The sequence below is a fragment of the Perca fluviatilis genome, chromosome 7 (genome assembly GCF_010015445.1).
Source record: "Perca fluviatilis chromosome 7, GENO_Pfluv_1.0, whole genome shotgun sequence".
Lineage (NCBI taxonomy): Eukaryota > Metazoa > Chordata > Actinopteri > Perciformes > Percidae > Perca > Perca fluviatilis.
Window position 1 is genome coordinate 33,750,654 of NC_053118.1, and position 21,472 is coordinate 33,772,125.

At 42.8% G+C, this 21,472-nt stretch overlaps 1 protein-coding gene across 2 annotated transcripts in view; it reads left to right on the forward strand.

Annotated features, from left to right (window-relative positions):
* The window catches only part of bbs9 (Bardet-Biedl syndrome 9), a 190,189-nt gene that overhangs the window by 118,013 nt on the left and 50,704 nt on the right, over positions 1 to 21,472 (forward strand). For both annotated transcript variants that reach the window (XM_039806472.1, XM_039806473.1), the window contains one exon: positions 9,114 to 9,224. In XM_039806472.1, coding sequence (XP_039662406.1) covers positions 9,114 to 9,224 — 111 coding nt within the window. The remainder of the gene's footprint in view (positions 1 to 9,113; positions 9,225 to 21,472) is intronic.

The window sequence follows — 21,472 nt, forward strand, 5'->3', positions numbered from 1 at the left end:
CCTCAAGAATGGAGGTGTCACCCAGTGAGTGAGCATTTAACACCAGATGGCTTCCATGTCTTTGCTGATGATCACTGATGTTACATTCACATGCAGCTCTGTCCTCTCTTTCTGTTCCATTCCTTTCATGTGATGATGTAATTTTGATAGGAAATGTGTTATTATAAGGATGTATACAAGAAGTGTACAGTTTAACTGAATACCTCCCGTATAGTATATAAAAATTGGGCTAAAAATCAAGTAATTTTCCAACTTAATTAAACATTAAATAATTGTTAAAATTTTCTGCATTATCAATGATGCATTTCATAATATCCTGTTCAGATCTGCTGCCCAATCACTAGAGAGGGACGGATCCGCCAGTCGACATGGAAGCTACACTAGCAGATACTGAGCGCAGATAACTCAACAACAACGGTAGAAATGGGCCCATTTAGGAGTTGTTATTCGTTGGAGTAGCTAGCTAGCAATCTAGGAGGATGACCTCTTGACATCCCTTTCCTATTTCTGCCTACAAAGCTTTGATTGGTCGATTGTTTCTCCAACTGACTGAAAAAAAGCCATCAAATCAGAGATGTGGGGGGGTGATTCAGAGGTTTGGAATCAGGCTTCTAATTAATACTACTAATAATAATACTAAACGTTCTGTCTTTGAGAAGTAGCTGTGTGTGTGTGTGTGTGTGTGTGTGTGTGTGTGTGTGTGTGTGTGTGTGTGTGTGTGTGTGTGTGTGTGTGTGTGTGTGTGTGTGCACGCGCATGTGTGTGCGTGTGTCTATAAAACTTTAAAGGCTTGTTTAAAAGGCATTATAGTGATTACAGTAATGTAACAAAGTTCAGTGGAACAGAACTGAATTAATTGTGTGTGTGTGTGTGTGTGTGTGTGTGTGTGTGTGTGTGTGTGTGCGTGTGCGTGCTGCGCGCGCGAGAGGAGAGAGTGTGAATGTGTTTATGTTTCCTTGTGATACGGTCTCTCCTCTCTCCTTTGGTCTGCTGCCAAAATTCTCACACACACACACACACACACACACACTTCCACACCACATACAGTACACACACCACACAAACAGCGCTGCAGTAAACAGTCGTTTGTTAGCCGTCTCAGATGTTGCTTTTTCACCCACCCGTAAACATACATACTTGTTTACATTTCCAACAACACCGGCGGCAACCGTTTCCCTCCAAGACCACAGACACACACACAAACACAAACACATGCACAAACACACATTCTCTGGGATACCACACAACAAGCCCCGCTTCATTGGTACAGAGTGGGTGACTGTTAATGTGTTTATGTGAGAGTTGTCTGGATATAAAAACCTTAGTTACGACACACCCACACTGAGACTGACATTATCACTCTCTTTGTTGGAGGATGGCGTCAGGATCATTTCTTTTTTTCTCCTTTTATGAAAAAAAACGAAATAAACTAACTGTCTCACCCTGATGACATCACACACACATACACACACACACACACTCTCTCTCTCTCTATCTCGTTACTTTGCTGCAGTGAGCAGCACTTTTGGCCTTCTGTTGTGTTGTTTCTGTCCGTGCTCTACTCTTTTCTGTTTCTGCTGTTTCCTCCTCTCTTTTAAACTGCAATTAATCTTGTGTCATAGTGTGTTTTGTCTTTGATCATTTTCTGGTCTGTTGTTTCTCTTTTTCTGTTGTTTTTATCTTCCCTTTCCTATGTTGTTTCATACTTTTTCTGTGTTCTGGATGTAATGTATTCTCACAGACACACAGGCTACACACACATCCTCCTATCCTGTGTGTGTGTGTGTGTGTGTGTGTGTGTGTGTGTGTGTGTGTGTGTGTGTGTGTGTGTGTGTGTGTGTGTGTGTGTGTCAGTTATTTTTACAGTGTTCCACTGGTAGCTGTGGTTTGGGGCCTGCATCTATTTTAGAACCTAAAGAGAGGGGAGAAGATGAGCCGTGCACACATGTATTTATGTGTGTGCATGTGTAAGTTCAGAGGACGCGGAGCAAAGGAAAATGCATGTAGTATGTGTAAGTGTGGGTCATGTCTTGTGAGCAATCCTGGCCAGTTGTCTTTGTTCTGTCTCTGTGGTGTTTCCAAATTGAAGAGTTCTCCTCCAGAAATGCTATATATAAAACAGCTGAGCTCTATTTTGGAAAGAATCAATCACTACCTGAAGTTCATCGTTCAATAAATCTTAAATGTTTGAGGGTTGTTGTATTTTCAGCCCAGGACGCTTTCTTACTGTTCTGTACAAACTCAATGAATTAACTGTAGTCACTTTACTAAAATGGCAAAGGTCTCTTTCGACATACACACGACTTCTATAACGTGTGTGCGTGCCTTTATAGTACTGGAAAGTGGTCTGCAGGTTTGAGCTAGACAGAAGAGATCAGGTGTCTGATTCATATATACACACACACACACACACACACACACACACACACACACACACACACACACACACACACACACACACACACACACACACTCACTCACCACTTTTTAAGGGAATCACACTTCCTGGTTTTTGATGTGTGTTTTCAAAAGCATGTACGTGTGCAAATGTGTGGGTCTAACTTACTGTGCGTACCAAGATGTGTATGTTGAGGGGGGATTGAAATAGTGTAAAGCCCACAGCCAAATTGCTGGTAACCACAGCAGCGCAGTGTCACCCCCATCTTCAAACCGCAGCCCAGAATAAAGCAGGAATGCGCTGGTGCCTCCACACTGCAGACCAAGACAGAACTGTCTATTGGAAGCAGCTTCACCACTCAACCATACTGTCCAGAACGGTTCCAAAACTGGCCCGAAAGCTCCCCAAAACTGTCAGAGACCGGCCCGAACGCTCCCACAGTGTCCCAAACTGTCAAAATGGCTGGGACTTTATTCAAGCTGTCCTCAAATTGTCGTGCACTGATCCAAACCGTCCACATCTGTAAACAAATTGGCCCACAAATGTTCAAAATTTCTTAAACTGTTACTCCCAGCTTCCAACTGTCCCAGGCTGTCCCCAGCTATATCTAAACTACAATCTCAAAAGTGCCACAAACTGTCACTATTGTAATCTGAAACAAACTCTATCTAAACTCTCCAAAAGTCTGCAGATGTCCTCTAATCCTCCCAAACTGCCCCATACAGTATATCTCTCCAAATGCCCCAAACTGCACCAACACCTAACTAACACTCACTCAAAGTAGACATTTTTAGAACCGCACTAAACATCCCCCAATATGTGTCAAAGCGTCCCCAGATTTGTTTTTTTTAAACTTCCCAAAGCTCCCTAACAGTGTTGTTGTATGCAGTGCCAGAAACTGGCAAGTACTGAGTTACCGTTACTTCTTACGGAGTACTGCCACCTCCTGCGGTGAGTATGTACCGAGCCCTAAACACATGCGTAACAGAGTCTCACACATAGCAGCTTAACACTGAGAAAACAGTGCTGAAAATGTCTGTGGTAACATGGATAATTGTATTGGATAAACATATTGCAGGGTTTTCCCCGCCATTATAAGGTTTAGGTGCAGCCCCCGAGCCGATTTGGGCAGCAGCTAAACCGAATGAATGTAACAAAAATACTTTCCTCAGATCTAGTGATTGTTATTAGGACTTCTTTAGCAAGTTTTGTCTTTAAGCTTTTTGGGAGTCATTTATTGATTATCTGCTGTAGCTTTTCCAACATTTTAGACACAGAAATAGTAATTAACGGTCCAAAATGATGTGGAAAAGAGACCCAAACAACCCCAAAGAAAATAAAACTGACCAAAAAGAGACACAACACGACTACAAGGAGACATAAAATGCACGAGGAAATTTCTTGAGGAAGGACGCCTAAACCCCCCGCCAAATACGCGCACCTACGTCTTCCCGAAAGCTAGGGAAAACACTGTATTGTAACCCTGATCGCTGGAGTAGGCTATTGTGCCGCTGTGCCCAGCCCAATACAGGAGCATAGCCGTGATCCTGTACACAGCCCACGGCCGGAGCATGATCTTCCCGCCCCCGTGATCACCAAATCCTGCACACCAGAACAGCAAGCTGGGCCGTTATATGGTGGGTTCGACGACAGTCAATGGTTGCATTTGTGGCCCAAAAAAAAAAAACATTAGGACGGGCGCCCGGATCGCTCAGTTGGTAGAGCAGGTGCCCATATATAGAGGTTTACTTCTAGACGCAGCGGACCCGGGTTCGACTCCAACTTGCGGCCCTTGCTGCATGTCATTCTCCCTCTCTCTCCCCTTTCATGTCTTCAGCTGTCCTGTCAAAATAAAGGCTGAAAATGCCCAAAATTCTTTTATAAAAAAAACCCAATTGGGACAAGATCTTAAAGAAGTATAGAGCGTGCACAGCAGGACAACAGACTTTTGCTCTGTGCGCTCTGCTTTTCGTCACTGATTGGCGCGTGCCAGCTGTTGATTGACACGCGAGTGTGCTTCAAACCACTTTCAATTAATCTTCTACACCCCTGTACCACTTACGCAATAACAAGCTATTCTTTTTATGCCCGTCTTAATCGGTTGCGTGTTTTCATACAAAAAGAGCTTTACACACGACCTTATCACAGCTGAATATTTCATCACTGTAGCCACAGTGGCTGGTGAGCAAAAAAGTTGGTGTCAACCCCTAATGTGTGCAATGAAATGCATACAAAACCACATTTTAGGTTATATATTACCAAGAAATGCGTATAAATATATCCAAGACACATGATCAACTGCAACTGCTTAATTAGAGTACAGGCACTGGTTGTATCTGTCATAGTAATGTTCATCACAATGTAGACTCAGCATTCTTTACTAGGGCTGGGTATCGTTCAAAAATATTCGACACCGGTATCAATACCAATGCTGTGACTTCGATACCAGTTCCTGATCGATACTTTTTTCATTACCGATTTCATAAAATCACATTATTATTAGATCTAGGTAGCAGCATGCTGCATGATTATTGGCTCACTGACTCTGAAGAGATTTGCTCCTTAGGTATTGAACTTTGGCATTAAATGACGAGACATTTCCCAATACTTGATACTAAGTAGGCAGTTCGGTCGGTGCCTATAAAATACTGAATTCCGTACCCAGCCCAATTCTTTACCACAGTAGCATCACTGTCGGGGGTAGTTATTGTACTGGTAGTAGTTGTGGTAACAACAATCTAGTGCTAGTTGTTGTAAAAGTAGTAATGGTCCTTGTGGTATCCAAACTGACCTAAACTGTTCCTGCCAGATTTCTTTTTTCCTTGCCTGGAGGTAGTACAGACATCCATTCTGTAATAATAGAAGCAAGACACGTCCTGGTGACTTTAACAAGCCGAGGAGCCGAACATGCTGCTGAATATTATGAGAGAGAGAGGGGGAGAGCGAGGGAGAGAGCGAGAGAAAGTGAGAGACCGAGAGAGAGCAGATTGTACATCCCTGAACTGTAAAGCTCTTATAACTGCTTTATCTTCTGTTTATATTACTACCACTTCTACTACTACTACAAGTACAGCTGAATGCTTCTAAAAGTTCTACTCTTATAAGTTCTAGTCTTTTTATTAATAACACTACAACAAATATTTTACTCTTTCACAATACCATTGCACATACAACTGGTTCTAGTGGTACTTTAAATATATCAACCGTAACTACCATTGCTGTTACAAGCACTAGATACTGTATAATCACACTGTCGTTCTTCCATTCCAAGTCTTGGGTGTTGGAGTGTTTTTTTTAAGCGTGATGTGGAGTAGAGTATTGAGCCCAAACCTCAGGGTTGTCTAAAACTGATAACGCCGACCAGTGCGACAAATATAGACCCGACCGCGGCGGAGAGAAACACAGATACACACCACGACTCTGAACAGGCGGCGCTACACCTACTATTTACAGAAAGAGAGAAGGAGAGAGACGGAGAGGGAGGAATGTGTGAGAGGTCAGTGGTAAGAGACGGTGTGTGTGTGTGTATGCGCGTGTGTGTGTGTGTGTGTGTGTGAGATGTGATGTGATTTTGTTTCAGAGTAAGTTACTCCAGAGGTGGGCTATTTCCTTACCTGATGTTGATGTAAGACTGAGGTTAAAACACACACACACACACACACACACACACACACACACACACACACACACACATTCCCCTTGAAATTGTAAGACTGTGTTAAAAAAACCTGACTCGCCTTAGAAAAACACCTGCCCAATTAAGAGCGAGGCATATCCCATTTCAAACAACTGTGTGTGTGTGTGTGTGTGTGTGTGTGTGTGTGTGTGTGTGTGTGTGTGTGTGTGTGTGTGTGTGTGTGTGTGTGTGTGTGTGTGTGTGTGTGTGTGAGTGTGAGAAGCCACAGGCTGTGCTCTCACCAAAGAGAACAAGATTGGCTTTAGAAAAGGCCAGGATAAATATTAGAGTGGGCTTAGGGTAATCTGTACACTCACACACACACTCACTCACACAGAAGTAGTCACAGTGGGGGAGATGGAGACACACACACATTCTCAGACACCTTAAGTTAGACTTGATGGCAGACACACACACGCGCACTGCGTCTCGTGCACGCCCGAACACACAACACAAAGGCACGATGTGTGTAATGCATGTTAAATGAAAGTACCGTGAAACTGGACACAATCCTCAGGGAGGAGAGGAAACTAGAAGAAAGGGAGGAGGGAAGGGAGGAAAGATGGATAGAAAAGAAAGTGTGGGAAAGAGGAGGTGAGGTGGATGAGAAGCAGATAGGGAAAGCGAAGGAGGCAAGAGGAAAAGAATGGAGAGAGAGGAGAGAGGTATGAGAAGCAGACGCAGACAGGGAGGAGAAGAGGAAGAGGAGAGAGAGGGGAGGAATGAGAAAGTGGGATGAAGAGGAGATGCAGAAGGGAGGAGAGGAATGAGGAAAGGGGGATGAGGAGGAGACATAGAGGTGGGACGGAGGAGAGACAAGGCGTCCAATTCATCTGCCTCAGGAGCTCCCTAAATCCAGACTGATCCAGGGGATTCTAGCAGGGATTTTGACACACACACACACACACACACACACACACACACACACACACACACACACACACACACACACACACACACACACACACACACACACACACACACACACACACACACACACGCAAGTTAAAACACACACACAAGCACTTGCAAACCACATGTTTAACACTATTATTTCATGCTGCATTTCTGCTCCTCTTAAACATTTATTGAACTACACTTTGATGTACTGGTAAAATATTGCTGTGTTACTTTTACATATTCTCTCGAAGATGTGATACATTTAGATTTGAATGACACTCCTATCAAATCTGTACATGAGAGAGTTGCAGACGTACAAACGGAGTGAGACGATATTTATGTATATGCGTGAATGGTTCCATTATGAGGATGAAATTGGCCTGATGCCGGAATATCGAGAAACCAGTTTTATCTTGGAGCAGAACTCTTTTCTCTTATTATCTGCAGAAGGAAAAACAAATGTCTGTTGTGAATTAGTGACTACGTACAAAACAATACAACTTTGTTGTCCATCAATGTGGAAATTAGTCTTTGATTACACTCTTGCAGATTACAACATTAGGACATAGACCCCTAAAAACAACATACACGTGTTATTGATTTGTATCTCACGGGGTGATCTTTCAGATAGAATCATGTGACGAAAGTGGTAGCAAAGAGTAAAGTAAAGACTACTACTCACTAAAGAATTTCTGCATGACAGAAAAAGCAATTACATTTTAAATTTTACCATGTACCTATTAGTCAAAGTCTGTCCCTGTGCTGCTTCTTGTTGCCTCCGAACCTGCTTGCGTGTTGTCGTACCAGCATCAGCTCAAGGAATGGGGGTCATACTTTAACATCACACCTGTCTGTTGATTTGACATTTGATGTGACGTGACTTATACAGACAGGGGAAAGTAGTCAAGGAAATATGTTTGCTTTACTAAAGTAGCTGACATGTGTCACGGCTCTGAAATAGGACAGTGAAGCATGTCATCGAGGATGTTTGCGTCAGCCTGCAGAGATGCACTTCCAGATGGCGCTGCCGTGCGGTCTTACAGAACGTAGTAAACAATGGGGGCTGGTGTTTGGATAGGTGTCATACTCTGTTATACGTGTCAAGAGTAGAATAAGCATTCACATACATGTAAGGGCCGGATTTACAGTATGGCGGGCATGCAAGTGGTTCTGTTATTGCTACGTTAGATGTCTGCACAAATATGTCTGTGTCCACGCGGCCATAAATTCATTAGCATTAGCCTGGTCCTACCAGACTCTGGTCCATTAGCCTGGTCCTACCAGACTCTGGTACATTTCATTTGTACAGAGAGTCTAGCCACACTCCACCGACAAGTGTTAACTTCCTTGAAGGCGGGTACTCTGTTGAAGTTTAAAACTATTGGATCTCCCCAGAGCCACTCTGGATCGCTAACTTTTTGTCGTGACGTCTGCTTAGCGTTAGCCTTAGCCAACTCCTTCACCACTAACGGAGCGAGCTGGAAAATCAAACTTTTCCTGAACCCCGTGGGGAGGAGGGCCACAACATCATGGCCACCAACTAAACTCAGCAAAGATTGTTCTTGCTCGGGCTTTAACTTCTGGATATTCGTCAGCGTTGCCACAACGGACCAAATGGCTTCGCTCGCATCTTTCTCCGCCACCATTACGGAACTACAACTCAAACGCACGACCTCAACGTCATCGTTCTCAGCCACTCCCTCTGTTCGCTGATTTGGCCGGTAAACATTTGACCGGAGAAAGCCTGCGAATATACCGCAAACCCAGACGTAGTACTGAAGGAATATTGAGCCGCAGTACGTAGGAGGGCGGAGCCAGGCTACGCTGGCATAGGCAGATTAAAACAAATCTACGTCATGCAAAATCTATGCAGATTCAGAAAGTATAATTTCAGCTTTAAAGTACACACAAAACTACTAAGCAAGCACTACCATCTATTTAGTTTAAATTTCAGAACGGTTAGCAAAACTTGGGTGGGGAATGAAAAACGGCCTCTGTCAAGATGGCCCCATGCCAGGCAATCAAACTCTTCTTCTTTAGTGAAGCTGCTTACTTGCCTGCTGTTGAAGGCTGTTGTCATACTATTAATCTGAATTAGTTATTGATATGTTGCTTTTATCCCCCCTACCTGTCTCTTAGGAGGTGTTGAGCCCATTGCAGAGGTGGCTGGTGACGGGGAGGAGCTGGAACTTCCACCGGAAGTCACCAAGTTCGTCAAGAAGAAACATGCATCTAAGAAAGTCAAGAAAGGTAGGATAATACCCCTCATCTTTGTGTGATTCCTCTCTCTACTGTACTGTCCTTCTTTTATTTGGGTCTTTTTTTGGAGCTGAATATTCTCCAGCTCTAACTCATCAGTGGCTCTGCCTCACCTTGTCACATTTCCAACCGACCCGTGTCGAAATACATCACTCCAGCGGTACATCCGCAGCATTGCTCCCAGCTTGTCACTAAATCCTGACCAGAGCCCTGACACTGATATCTGTTCACTGTCTGTCACACTATTTCTAATCCGCCTCTATTTTCCCTCACGGCATAGCGCTCTGTCTCATCTGTTATTTGTACATACCACTTTGACTGCTGTTGGCTCATGGTCTGCAGAATCAGCATGGTTTGGATTCTAGTCGGTGCCAAACGATGAAACCAAACAATACGTTTGGTTCTGCAGATGCAGCACTACTGAACCGCTAAAATAAGGGCTGAATGGATTTATGTCTGTGGAAATAGACAGGTACAATCTCAAAATATAGCCGTGAAGTGGTATTTAATGTGGGGTTGTGAGTCCTATTTTCTTTAAAGGAGACACCAGATTTTTTTATCAAAGTCCTTAGCCTTCCCAGGAAATATGCCATAATGCACTTTCTAGAAACTTTGCTCCTATCACCTATCCTTACCAATTAGGGCAGCACCCTGGTCAACAGTAGACCTGCTCTTTAGCCTAAAATACTGGATGCATTATGAAAGATCGCCCATCCCGTCTACCAGTCATAACTGTGAACTCACCCTCAGAGACAGAGTGAGGTGCTCAGACATCCGGTCCGATCTCATAGTATATCCACAACGCGTTTGCACTGAAAGTTGATGTAGCCCTTTCCTGTTGAGGTATGCTGGGTGGGCCCAACTGTGAGGATACCCAGAAAACCCTGGAACGATACATAGATTACCCCCAGAAGAAGCTGAGGGATGTGGCTAGAGTAAAGGATATCTGGGCTATCTTGTTTAGCTTGCTGCCACTGTGCTAAGATTGGTCAAATGAATGATTACTTGCAATTGTATTAGTATTTTCTTCCGTTATCTTAAACATAGTCGGTATGTGACATTCCACTTCCGGGATTGCTCCGGTGTCACTGGAAATTCCACCTGATGTCCTTCTTTTCGACCAGATTTCCGTTACCTTCCACTTTCTTTGTGTTGCCGTTCTAACCTCCGGTGGATTTCTGAGGACTATGGTTAACTGCTCCTCAGATCTCTGCAGGGTAAATCCAGACAGCTAGCTAGACTATCTGTCCAATCTGAGTTTTCCGTCACACGACTAAAACAACTTTTGAACGTACACACGTTCCACCAAAACAAGTTCCTTCCCGAGGCTATTTTGCAGCGGCACCGTGGCTCTGTCCGGCACTTAGCACCGCCCAAGACGATTGTGATTGGTTTAAAGAAATTCCAATAAATGAGAGCACGTTTTTTCTCCCATCCCGGAATGCTGTGTGGACTAGCCAGACCCTCCTCTGCCGCGCTGTAGAGGAAGGTCTGGCAATTCGAGACTATCTAACACAAGATGTACAGCAAGCCTATAATAACCACAAGTGGAGGTTTCACTTTTTTTATTCCAACATGAGGTAGTTTGAATAATTCTTTTAGTATGCGTTAATATTATATGTAATATAAAATCAAAACAATCTGTAATGCTGTTTAAGACATTCTTCACTACTGAGCTTTGTGTTTGACTGCTTTTGCTTTCGTATCCATGATCACAGTGAAGAACATCATTATCACAGTGTTATTTCTATAGACAACTTCTTCCGCCGTCATTAGGGGAGAGCTGGGAGTGTGTCCGGCGTTGCTGGCCTACTGTTGCCAGGTCTACACTCACTATTTTCTGTTTGGAGAGTTGGACCACACTGTTATCCTCTACTCTGAGTCTGCTGACTCTCCTTCTCACTCTCTCTTCTCTTTGCGTCTCCATCCATCTGGTTCTGCGCTCAGTCCCTCCTTCTGTCCATTAGAGACGTAGCAGATCAGGTATCTGGTCATTTAGCTGAACCTTTAGATTCTATTTATTTCCTCAATCAACCAAATCAAGTAGGCTGACACCTCAATATTTTCTCTTTCTTATCGTTCTTACCTCCCGTCTTCCGGCCTGACATGTTTTGTTTTTGTTCTCCCATTTAGTTTCTAACGTCCATCCATCCATCTTCTTCCGCTTATCCGGTGTCGGGTCGTGGGGGGAGCAGCTGGAGCTTCTAGTTTCTAACATGATTAGTTTAAATTGAGATACAATCAGCAGATCACTTCAAACACACATACTTCTTACAAGATCTCAATGGCCTGCACACACGCACACACACACACACACACACACACACACACACACACACACACACACACACACACACACACACACACACACACACACACACACACACACACAGTGGTCTCTTGCTTGAAATGGGCTTCTGGTTTGCATTGAGGACAAATCTGTGTTTTATGACAGTTTGTCCTTCCTAAACCGGGGCAGATAGATTTGCTTTGATGGGCTCTACTTTGTGTGTGTGTGTGTGTGTGTGTGTGTGTGTGTGTGTGTGTGTGTGCGCACGCACGTGCGTGCGGTTAATCCACTCAGGCGTCGCCAATAATAAGAAGGGGAGGTGTGGGAGACAGAGAGGGCGTCACAGGATCATTAAATACACACACACACACACACACACACACACACACACACACACACACACACACATGAATATCAAGCTACTACTTAGTCTTTGATTTATCATTTTATTAGTTTTACTCAATTGATCATGATACATTTTACTATAAATTGTCAAGATCAATGATTCATTGACAACCATTGCAAGTTTACAGATCACAGATCTCAGTAATGTCTTTTTAGCGTGCAATAAAAAATGGAGGCATTCCGTGTACAATGATAGGAAACAGAAGAGAGCAATCAAATCCTCACGTTTAGGAAGCTGTAACCAGGAAACGTTTAGTATTTGTCCTTGATAAATGATTTAAGCAAATAATTAGTTACATTCCCTGTAAATCCTGTTGTTTCCTGTTTAGGGTGTTTCACCAAAATCTCTAAAATCTTTAGTTCCATTTTCTGTGGCAGAAAGAATCACTTCCTTTCTGTTAGATGCCACAGAGAAACCCAGCAGATGTTCCTCCAAATCCAGATTCTGAGTGATCTATCTATATAAATATGTCACTGTGACATGCCTGTTTTACTGGTCACACGTGTTAATCATTCATGCATAAACTAAAGCAGCTATTGTTCTGTTTGAAGTGTTTCCGATAAAAACATTTTGAGAGTGAATTGAAAAAATTTGATCAAACTAGGGTTGCACCCGTCCAACTTTTTGTCTTTCCCAATACAAGTGCTACCTTTCTCACAAATCTGCATAACTCGATGTAAACTGATATTAACTGATGGCAGAAATGCAGAACATATGTAATAAGGTCCGTATCTGTGCTACACCAAGCTGCGGATGTTGAAGTTGTAGCAGCATTAAAGTGCCCATATTATGAAAAAAACACTTTTTCTGGGATTTGGTGTTCTCTGGTGCTTCCACACACATACAAACTTTGAAAAAAAACATCCATGCTGTTTTGAGTGAGATACGGTTTCTGAATGTGTCCTGCCTTCAGTCTCCGGATGAGCTGTTCAAAATTGGCCCGGATTGTGACGTCACAATCCGAAACGAGCTGGCTAACCACAACTGTTAGCTCGTAGCGTTAGCATGCTAACGCTAACGCTAGCATGCTAACGCTAACGCTAGCATGCTACCTCGTTCTCAATAGCAAAGCACTGCTACAACACACACAAGTTCACCATAATCTACAAAAGAACTACTTACATGTGCGCCCTCATTTAGAAGTCTCCCAGCTAATCCTGCCTTGTAACTGACCAAAGTTGGAGAAACAGGCTTTCTTTTACTGTCTCTAGAGCAGGGGTCACCAACACGGTGCCCGCGGGCACCAGGTAGCCCCCAATGACCACATGAGGTGAGGTCTGTAGCATGTGGGATTCCACAAGGGTCTTCATTAGGACCATTGCTTTTTTCTATCTTCACGAATTATCTCCCACTGGTCTGTGGAGGAGCTTCTGTGTCTATGTATGCGGATGATGTAACACTTTATATGCCGGCATCAGCTTTAGAAAACATTTCTGCAGCTCTCAACAATGAGTTGCAGATGATATCTAATTGGGTAATTGATAATAAACTTGTCCTGAATATAGGCAAGACTAAAAGTATTTTATTTGGAACTAAATGTTCGCTAAAAACAAGGCCCAGGTTGGATTTAGTACTAAATAATGTTGCTGTTGAGCAGGTATGTGAAATAAAGCTTCTTGGGGTAACATGTACTTTGTCGTGGTCAAGACATATAGATGAAGTGGTGAAAAAAATGGGGAGAAATATATCTGTAGTTAAAAGGTGTTATTCGTTTTTAAATTCATATTTAATTAAACCTGTTTTGCAGACACTAGTGTTATCACACTTAGATTACTGCTCTGTGGTTTGGTCAGGAACCACAAAGAAGAATTTAGGGAAACTACAGAGGGTCCAGAATAGAGCTGCACGTTTAGCCCTTTGTTGTACGACAAGAGCTAATGTTAACAAAATGCACAGCAAACTATACTGGTTACCGGTTGATGAGAGGTTAAAGCATCACTCCTTGGCTTTATAAATAAAATTAATTTATGGAAAACTCCAGATTGTCTGTATAGGCAACTTACTCTGAGTTCTAATGTACATACATATCACACGAGGCATGCCGTAATTGGTAAATATATTATTCCAAAATCTAGAACAAACTCAAAACAACGTACAGTGTTGTATAGAGCTATGGTTGAATGGAACTCTCTGCCAGGTCATATTGCTAAAATTCAAAATATTATGGGTTTTAAAAAACAAATAAAAGAATTTTTTATGTTAACTTATATTGGTAGATAGAGTATATTGTATGTGTATGTAGAGGTATATGTGTGTGTGCATGTATATGTCCATATGTGAGTGTGTGTATATATGTATATTTGTATTTTATGAGAATTAGCTGTCTCGGGGTAGGATTGTTTGTTTATTCATGTTATGTGTTATGTGTGGACCCCAGGAAGAGTAGCGGATGCATTTGTTGCATCAGCTAATGGGGATCCTAATAAAGTAAAGTAAAGTAGCCCTCAGGCCTGTTCTAAAAATGTTTAATATTGATATTATCTGTTTCCCACCTTGTTAACTCATTGTTGATAATTATTGTGAGAAATCATTAACATGAGTGTCTTCACATAGATGAGCATCATTAATCATTAATAATATTATATAACTAAAGGCAAACTGAGCACATTTGTTATTTCAGGAGATCAAACTGGTAGCCCTTTGTATGACTCAATACCCATGAAGTAGCTCTCAGAAGAAAAGAGGTCTCACTCTGTAGCTAAAACAGAAACCTGGTGAAAAGAGGAGCTGCAGCAGTGAGAGAGAGATGTGCAGTACAACAAAAATATGGTGTTTTAATTTTATGCCTATCAAATGATCCCAGGCTTAATATCAAAATGGAGATTTAATAGTGTCTCTCTCTTACACACACACACACACACACACACACACACACACACACACACACACACACACACACACACACACACACACACACACACACACACACACACGTCACTCTTACCTATCAGTTCTGCCCCCTCAGACATTATTAAAAAAAGCGAAAGGAAAATGATCCCTAATTAGTATTGTTTGTCATGGAAACCTTCAGAGCAAGTCTGTGGTTTGCATTTAAAACAAGAGGGAGAAGGAGGGACGGAGGGACGGGGAGGAAGTGGTTTGGTGATGAGGGGAGGGGCGGGAGGTAGCTTCATGTCCAGACTTGTCCTATATCCACCACTTCTCCTCCAGACAGAAGAGAAAGAGACAGAGAGAAAACAAGAAACCTTTCTCTTTCACCCTGGAGCATGTCTGTATTGCTCAAGGATGCTTCAGTTGGGAGGATGCTTCCCAGTTTAGTGGCTCGACTCAACAGAACATCATGTCACATGAATCATAATATTCTGCTTTAATTTACTAGTTTGTTCACATGACAAAATCTCATTTCTGTTGTATCATGCATGATTCATGTAGACATTTCTTTGCAATGCTTTTACTTTTGACATCAAATTCACCTTTTCTAGGTGGTTGAGTTATCACAGGGCTGGTGGTTTGACTCCTGCCTCCTCCAACCAACATGTCAAGTGTTCTTGAGCAAGGCACTGAACCCCAAACTTCTTCCAATCAGCCGGTCAGCGGCTTGAAAACTGGATAAAATGTCAATTTATGACAGCTTCTGGCAGACAACGACAACCTTGACGCATAAACAAATATGACATGGATTTGACCATCGACAGGCGCCAGTACCTGAATGTAACAGAACGTTACCTTGGGCGCCTGGTTACCTCACCTGGTAGAGCCAGTATGGGCGCCCGCCAATATATAGAGGTTTACTCCTACACGCAGCAGCCACAGGTTCGACTCTGACCTGCGGCCCTTTGCTGCATGTCATTCCCCCTCTCTCTATCCTTTCAAGTCTAAGCTGTCCTATAGAAATAAAGGCCTAAAATGCCCAAAAAATAATTGTTTCGAAAATTTCGGACAATGTAAGTTCACAACTCAACAAAATATTTAAGATACTGTAGGTCAAGTCGTTTTTTAGATACGTTACTGCGGAAAAGTTACATAGCATACCTTTTAGGGGGAGAGTATTTTATCAATGCTGTGCACCCTGGTCATGTCGATGCGTTGGTCGGCTCTGTTTGAATTTGGCCCGAGACATACAGGAGACTGTGTCTGTGTAATGGTGGCAAAAAGCCAAAAAAGATGTTGGGTGTGCTGGGCAGCTCCCAGCTCCCATAAAACCAGGGAACAAGTGCTAGGGAACAAATCAGTTCAAAGCTCTTATTTTTCAGATAAAGACGCATACACCTTCCGCCTACCTGTCTGTGACTTAAAAGTAATTAGGCCACACACACACACACACACACACACACACACACACACACACACACACACACACACACACACACACACACACACACACACACACACACAGACCTTTCTGTTAAGAGTTCATGGCAGCCGGAAAGCGCATTTGGTGGACTTAAAAGGCATCAAAAGGCGTCTGCGAGTGGGACACAGAGAGAAAAAGAGAGAGAGGGATGAGTGGAGCGCAGTCTCACTCTCTCTCTCTCTCTCTCTCTCTCTCTCTCCCCCCTTTGGCTTGAAAAGGAGGGATGAAAGAGAGATGAAAGGAAGAGTGTCTTCCTTCTCCTCTTTCCTGGCGCTGCATCCCTTTATGTTGTTCTACTCCTCCCCTGCAGCCCACCTTGGATCACAGACAACATCCAGATTGCGCGCGCACACACACACACACACACACACACACACACACACACACACACACACTCACACACACACACGGATAGCTAGAACTAAATTTGAGCTCTAACCGAACCTTGAGTCCTCGAATCGTCGGAGTAGAGAAATCATCAGATCCAGGGTCAGTCTGCGGTCGCTGGTCTCATTGAGCCATCTTATGCACTGACTCAGCCACTAAAGCTTTCTGCTAACAGCAATTATCCACCAGCATTAACCCAGGTCCTCTGTTATCCAGCTGCATCTCATGCATATTAGTATCAGTTCTTAGCATAGTCTGCAGGCATTGGCATGAGTCAGTATTGCACCTTGCACATATTAGCATTCACCATTTGGCATTTACCATTAGCCTTCACCCATTAGTAATGTCCTTTGTGTATCAGCATTTGCTTTAGCTCCATCCATTAGGTGATGTTTACGTGTTGCAACAGCCTTGAGGTTTGCGTTTGACTCATTAGACAATCTGCCCCATTAAAAAGTACGTTTCCCAGAAAAGGAACTTTATTGGGGCCTTCCTCACTTCCGTTCTTATTTAAAATAAAAATAATAATAATTGAAAAGGGTTACCGGTATTTGTGCTTGTTTGACTGTTTTAGAAGCTTCTTCTACCTGACACGAATCAACTTTTAAAAGAAACCCCATATTGGTTATTGTTATATTTTGGCAATCAAAAAATCCAATTATAAGGCAATAAATCACCTACAGTTCATTCTGCCCACAGGTGTTGTCAAACTTCAGGAAGTTCATTTTAATTAGATTCATGTCAGTTTCAAGTTTTACACCTACACTCTGATTTCTATAACATGTACAGTCAGATCCTACTTTTTAATGTGGATAGATGGATAGGTAGATAAAGCTGCAGAAACACACCTATCCACTCCGTCCTTCCCTTCCTCTCATGTGAGCAGAGTGAGGGTGCACAGGCAGTGGCTGGGTCTCATTCCGCATCCTTCCGTCAGTACGCTGCTAATGTGCACTGACCACTTACTGCCGTAGTGCCCACTGTCGATGGTTAGTATTGTCCCAAAATGAACACTTATGTTAAAACACTAACCGGAAATGATGAGCGGGATGAGCGTGACGAACGCAACACATGGCAGCTGATTGGACGAACGCGTCACGTGGGTCTGCCTGCTCCCGAATTTCAAAACCGACCATAATGGCGGCTCGTTCGGAACACGCTCTCGTATTTTACGAAAATAGTTCACCGAAACGTGTTTCTGAAAACATTTTAAGCCAGAAATAGGCTGCAGTTGCTGAATCTGTCTGGGTTTCTTTTTTCGACAATAGTCAGTTTAAAAGATTTTCGTCAGATTTTGAGAGGCGGCGAGCCGACCGCTCCTCATTTGCATAAAGTAGCCTGGATTCAACTGATTTAAAAACTTGCCAACGTCCCTGGTCCCTCCCATTTCGCTTTGTAGTCAAGATGGCCCCCGTTTAGTGCGGGTAGGGTCCATCGTTCCACACTGAACTTTTTGACCGTTTTCAGGGGGTCATCCGGGTACTTTCAGTGCACTGACTTTTTGCGTTATCTAACATATACTTAAAACTAAGTGTTTGAAGTGTGCAAGTAGGCGGTTTGAGACAGCCAGTGACTCAGTGAGAGTCATTCAGTGCGTTTACATGCATGCAAAATTGGAGTTCTCATAACTCGGTAAGAGAAGTCCTTCAGTAACCGGGGTATTCCTGCATGTATACACCTTAACCGGAGTACACAAGTGTGGAGTGGTTTTTGAACCGGAAATAATCCGTCAGGGCTGTGAATCGTAGCCGTTGCTGTGATACCATACATCAAAACGGCGTCGCCCAAATCAGCAAATAGCCTGTGCGTCTGTTTTACTCCCCGCCGAGGCAGCGGCAGACACCGCGAGTCCATCTCCGGGGCTGTCAACGCTGTGTCTCGGCAAAAGCAGCCTCGGAGCAGACTTGTACTAACATGGCTGAATTACGTAGTCTGTCAGATTACAGAAACACAGTGAACAGAGCTATCAGTTTACTGTCACATACTGCGGCTGCTATTTACATCCAGCTTCTGCACATATATACACACACACACACACACACACACACACACACACACACACACACACACACACACACACACACACACACACACACACACACACACACAGCAGGCAGGTTTCCTCATCCTGAACAGGATCCTCCCGGGCCATGGCCAGAATTTCTGACCCATGGATCTCTGTTCTGGATGTGTGTTGATGTGTGTGACAGATAGAGGTCTCTCTATTCCCAGCTCAACCGCCATGAATACAAACACAGACAGAAAATGAACCCTTGTTTGTCCATCCACATACATACATACACACACACACACACACACCACACACACACACACACACACACACACACACACACACACACACACAACAAAAAAAAAATAATCAAAAAACATATGTGGCATCAATAAATGAAACTAGGCTTGAATGTTGCATGTGTGTGGTGTATTTGCTGGAAATTGAGTGTGTTTGAGTACATGTTTAATGGTGTTTATAGTGTGTAGAAGTAGGTGTGGTCATTACAGAAGATACTGGCAAAACCCTGCATGCTGCTGGAAGAGTCTTGTGTGTGTGTGTGTGTGTGTGTGTGTGTGTGTGTGTGTGTGTGTGTGTGTGTGTTTGTGTTTGTTAAAACCTGCGATACACAGGACTTCCTCAATTAAACACTTCTGTTTCCTCTCTCGGTTTCCTCTCTTCAAACGAAGGTTGACAGTGCTCCCATATCTGACCAGTACACCCAGTAACACAGATGACTGGCATAAGCTAAATCTCTCACTGGTATCCTTTTTAACTCTACTCTATTTTTGACTTTAGCTGAGTGCAAAAATAGAACACGCTTCACCTCCAACATCACCCTAATGTACAAATAAGTTAATTATGTTAGTTAAAATTACAACTAAGTTGCAAGCAAGTCAAAGGTCAGATCACAACAATGTAAGACTCATTAATATAAGTGCACACTGCCATGACTTAACATTTGATTACAGTTATGATTTGGCTCTGGGACTGATCTTTTTAAGCACGTGGCTCAGGACTTACAGGAAGTCTGTCGCCTCACAATTCTTCATGGGGTTGGTTCTGGTAATTTTGTGGGAACAAAATGCTCCAAAATGTTTTTAGATTTAGTTGCATGTTGGGGTGCCGCAAGAGTTTGTATTTTTGCCTCATCAGGGGGGTTACATGGCATTTTAATTGGTGTGGTTTGTTCACTAAATTACAGCTGGTTTTTGAAGCGCGTGTCCCCAAAAGTGTGTTCTCAAAATAAAACTGCTTGCTTTTGTGCGCTCCTCGGTTCCATCTGGGTGCCGAGCGTGAGCTCTACACATCCAAATGTTTTTCAACCACCATAAATCCGAGTCATTATCAACTGGGAGGTGATGATCCGACTGGTCATCCATATTAGTTTTCCTGAAATTCAACAGTTTGTCAAGTGTTTGCCCACTAAACCCAACTCATCCCCCTCTGCATCTTCTCTTAAGCCATGTCTTCATCAAGTGTGTTTAACAAACAAATATAAGCAGACAATTTTTGTACCAAACTCACCTGAGAGAGAAGTTCTTGGACAAGAAATGAGGCAGTAGCTAGGAGTTTAAAGATTTCGACTCAGCAAAAACTGCTGTAAATCGTTCTTATGTACACATTTGTACACATGTAACTTTTAAACTATATTTTCAACAAACCTTATCTTCCTATACTGTATGATAATCTACTGTCTTAAACCTTGTGTTCCTGTCGACCATGCAACTTTTTTTCCAAACTTTTGATGTTTTCTTCAAGTTTTTTTGTCACTTTTTCCGTTGTTTTTGTCAATTTTTTTCTGCGCTTTATTTGACGTTTTTTTTCACATTTTTGAAGCTTTTCGGACATTTTTGTCACTTTTTTCAACGTACTTTTATCATTTCTTTTTTTATTGCTGTAAAATTGAATAAAACACCTAAAATCAATGAAAGTAGTGAACTGATCATTTATTTTACTTGTGAAGAACGTTGCATGGAATTCACATAATCTTTTTTTGACAATTTGGTTGAATTTTGAAATTTCTGATATAGAAACTTTCTTCTAAATTTGTGGGGCAAATTTGACCCGAGGACAACAGGAGGGTTAAAGGTCCAGTGTGTAGGAATTTCTCCCATCTAGCGTTGAGATCACATATTGCAATAAACTCTCTCACGCCACGCAGTTCAAAGTACGTATTACAGCTATGAATACGTGTGGTCCTCCATGTTTCCTTCTTCAAACTTGGCGGGGCCGGGAAGCTACGATACCCATTAGCAGCGTTAGCAGCACCTGTGAGTTTATCATGTGACGGTGAAAACGCGAAAGGCAGAGCAGTACGTCCTGTATTTCCCTTACTGGCTAACGTATTTCAAGATGGCGCATGAATATGGAGCGTCTACCCCAGGTCATGCGAATGCAAATGTAAAATTTCAAGCCAATAGGAATACTTGGAATTGATGGCGGTATATTCATGAAAAAGGACACGTTTGTGAACAGGCAACACAGATTTTGATAATGAACAACTACAAACGTTACACACTGGGACTTTAAATAAACACTAAATCCCTTTATTTGTCTAAAAGATATTTAGTCAGTGCCTGTGTGTGTGTTAATTGTGTGTTATTGTAGAATGAAAACCCCCTCAGGTTGTTTAAAAAACCCCAAATCCACAGAAACAATTCTGAGGGCATGACTTTAGTGTCCTCAAGCCAACAACAGAAGGAAGAGGGACTCCCCCATGGAAGATCATCCCACCATCACTCCGACCTCCTGACTGGTTTGGATCTCTGGACTTGTAGCTTGTACACAGCATTTTTAGGTAGCAACATTTGCTCTTGTACTGTAACTT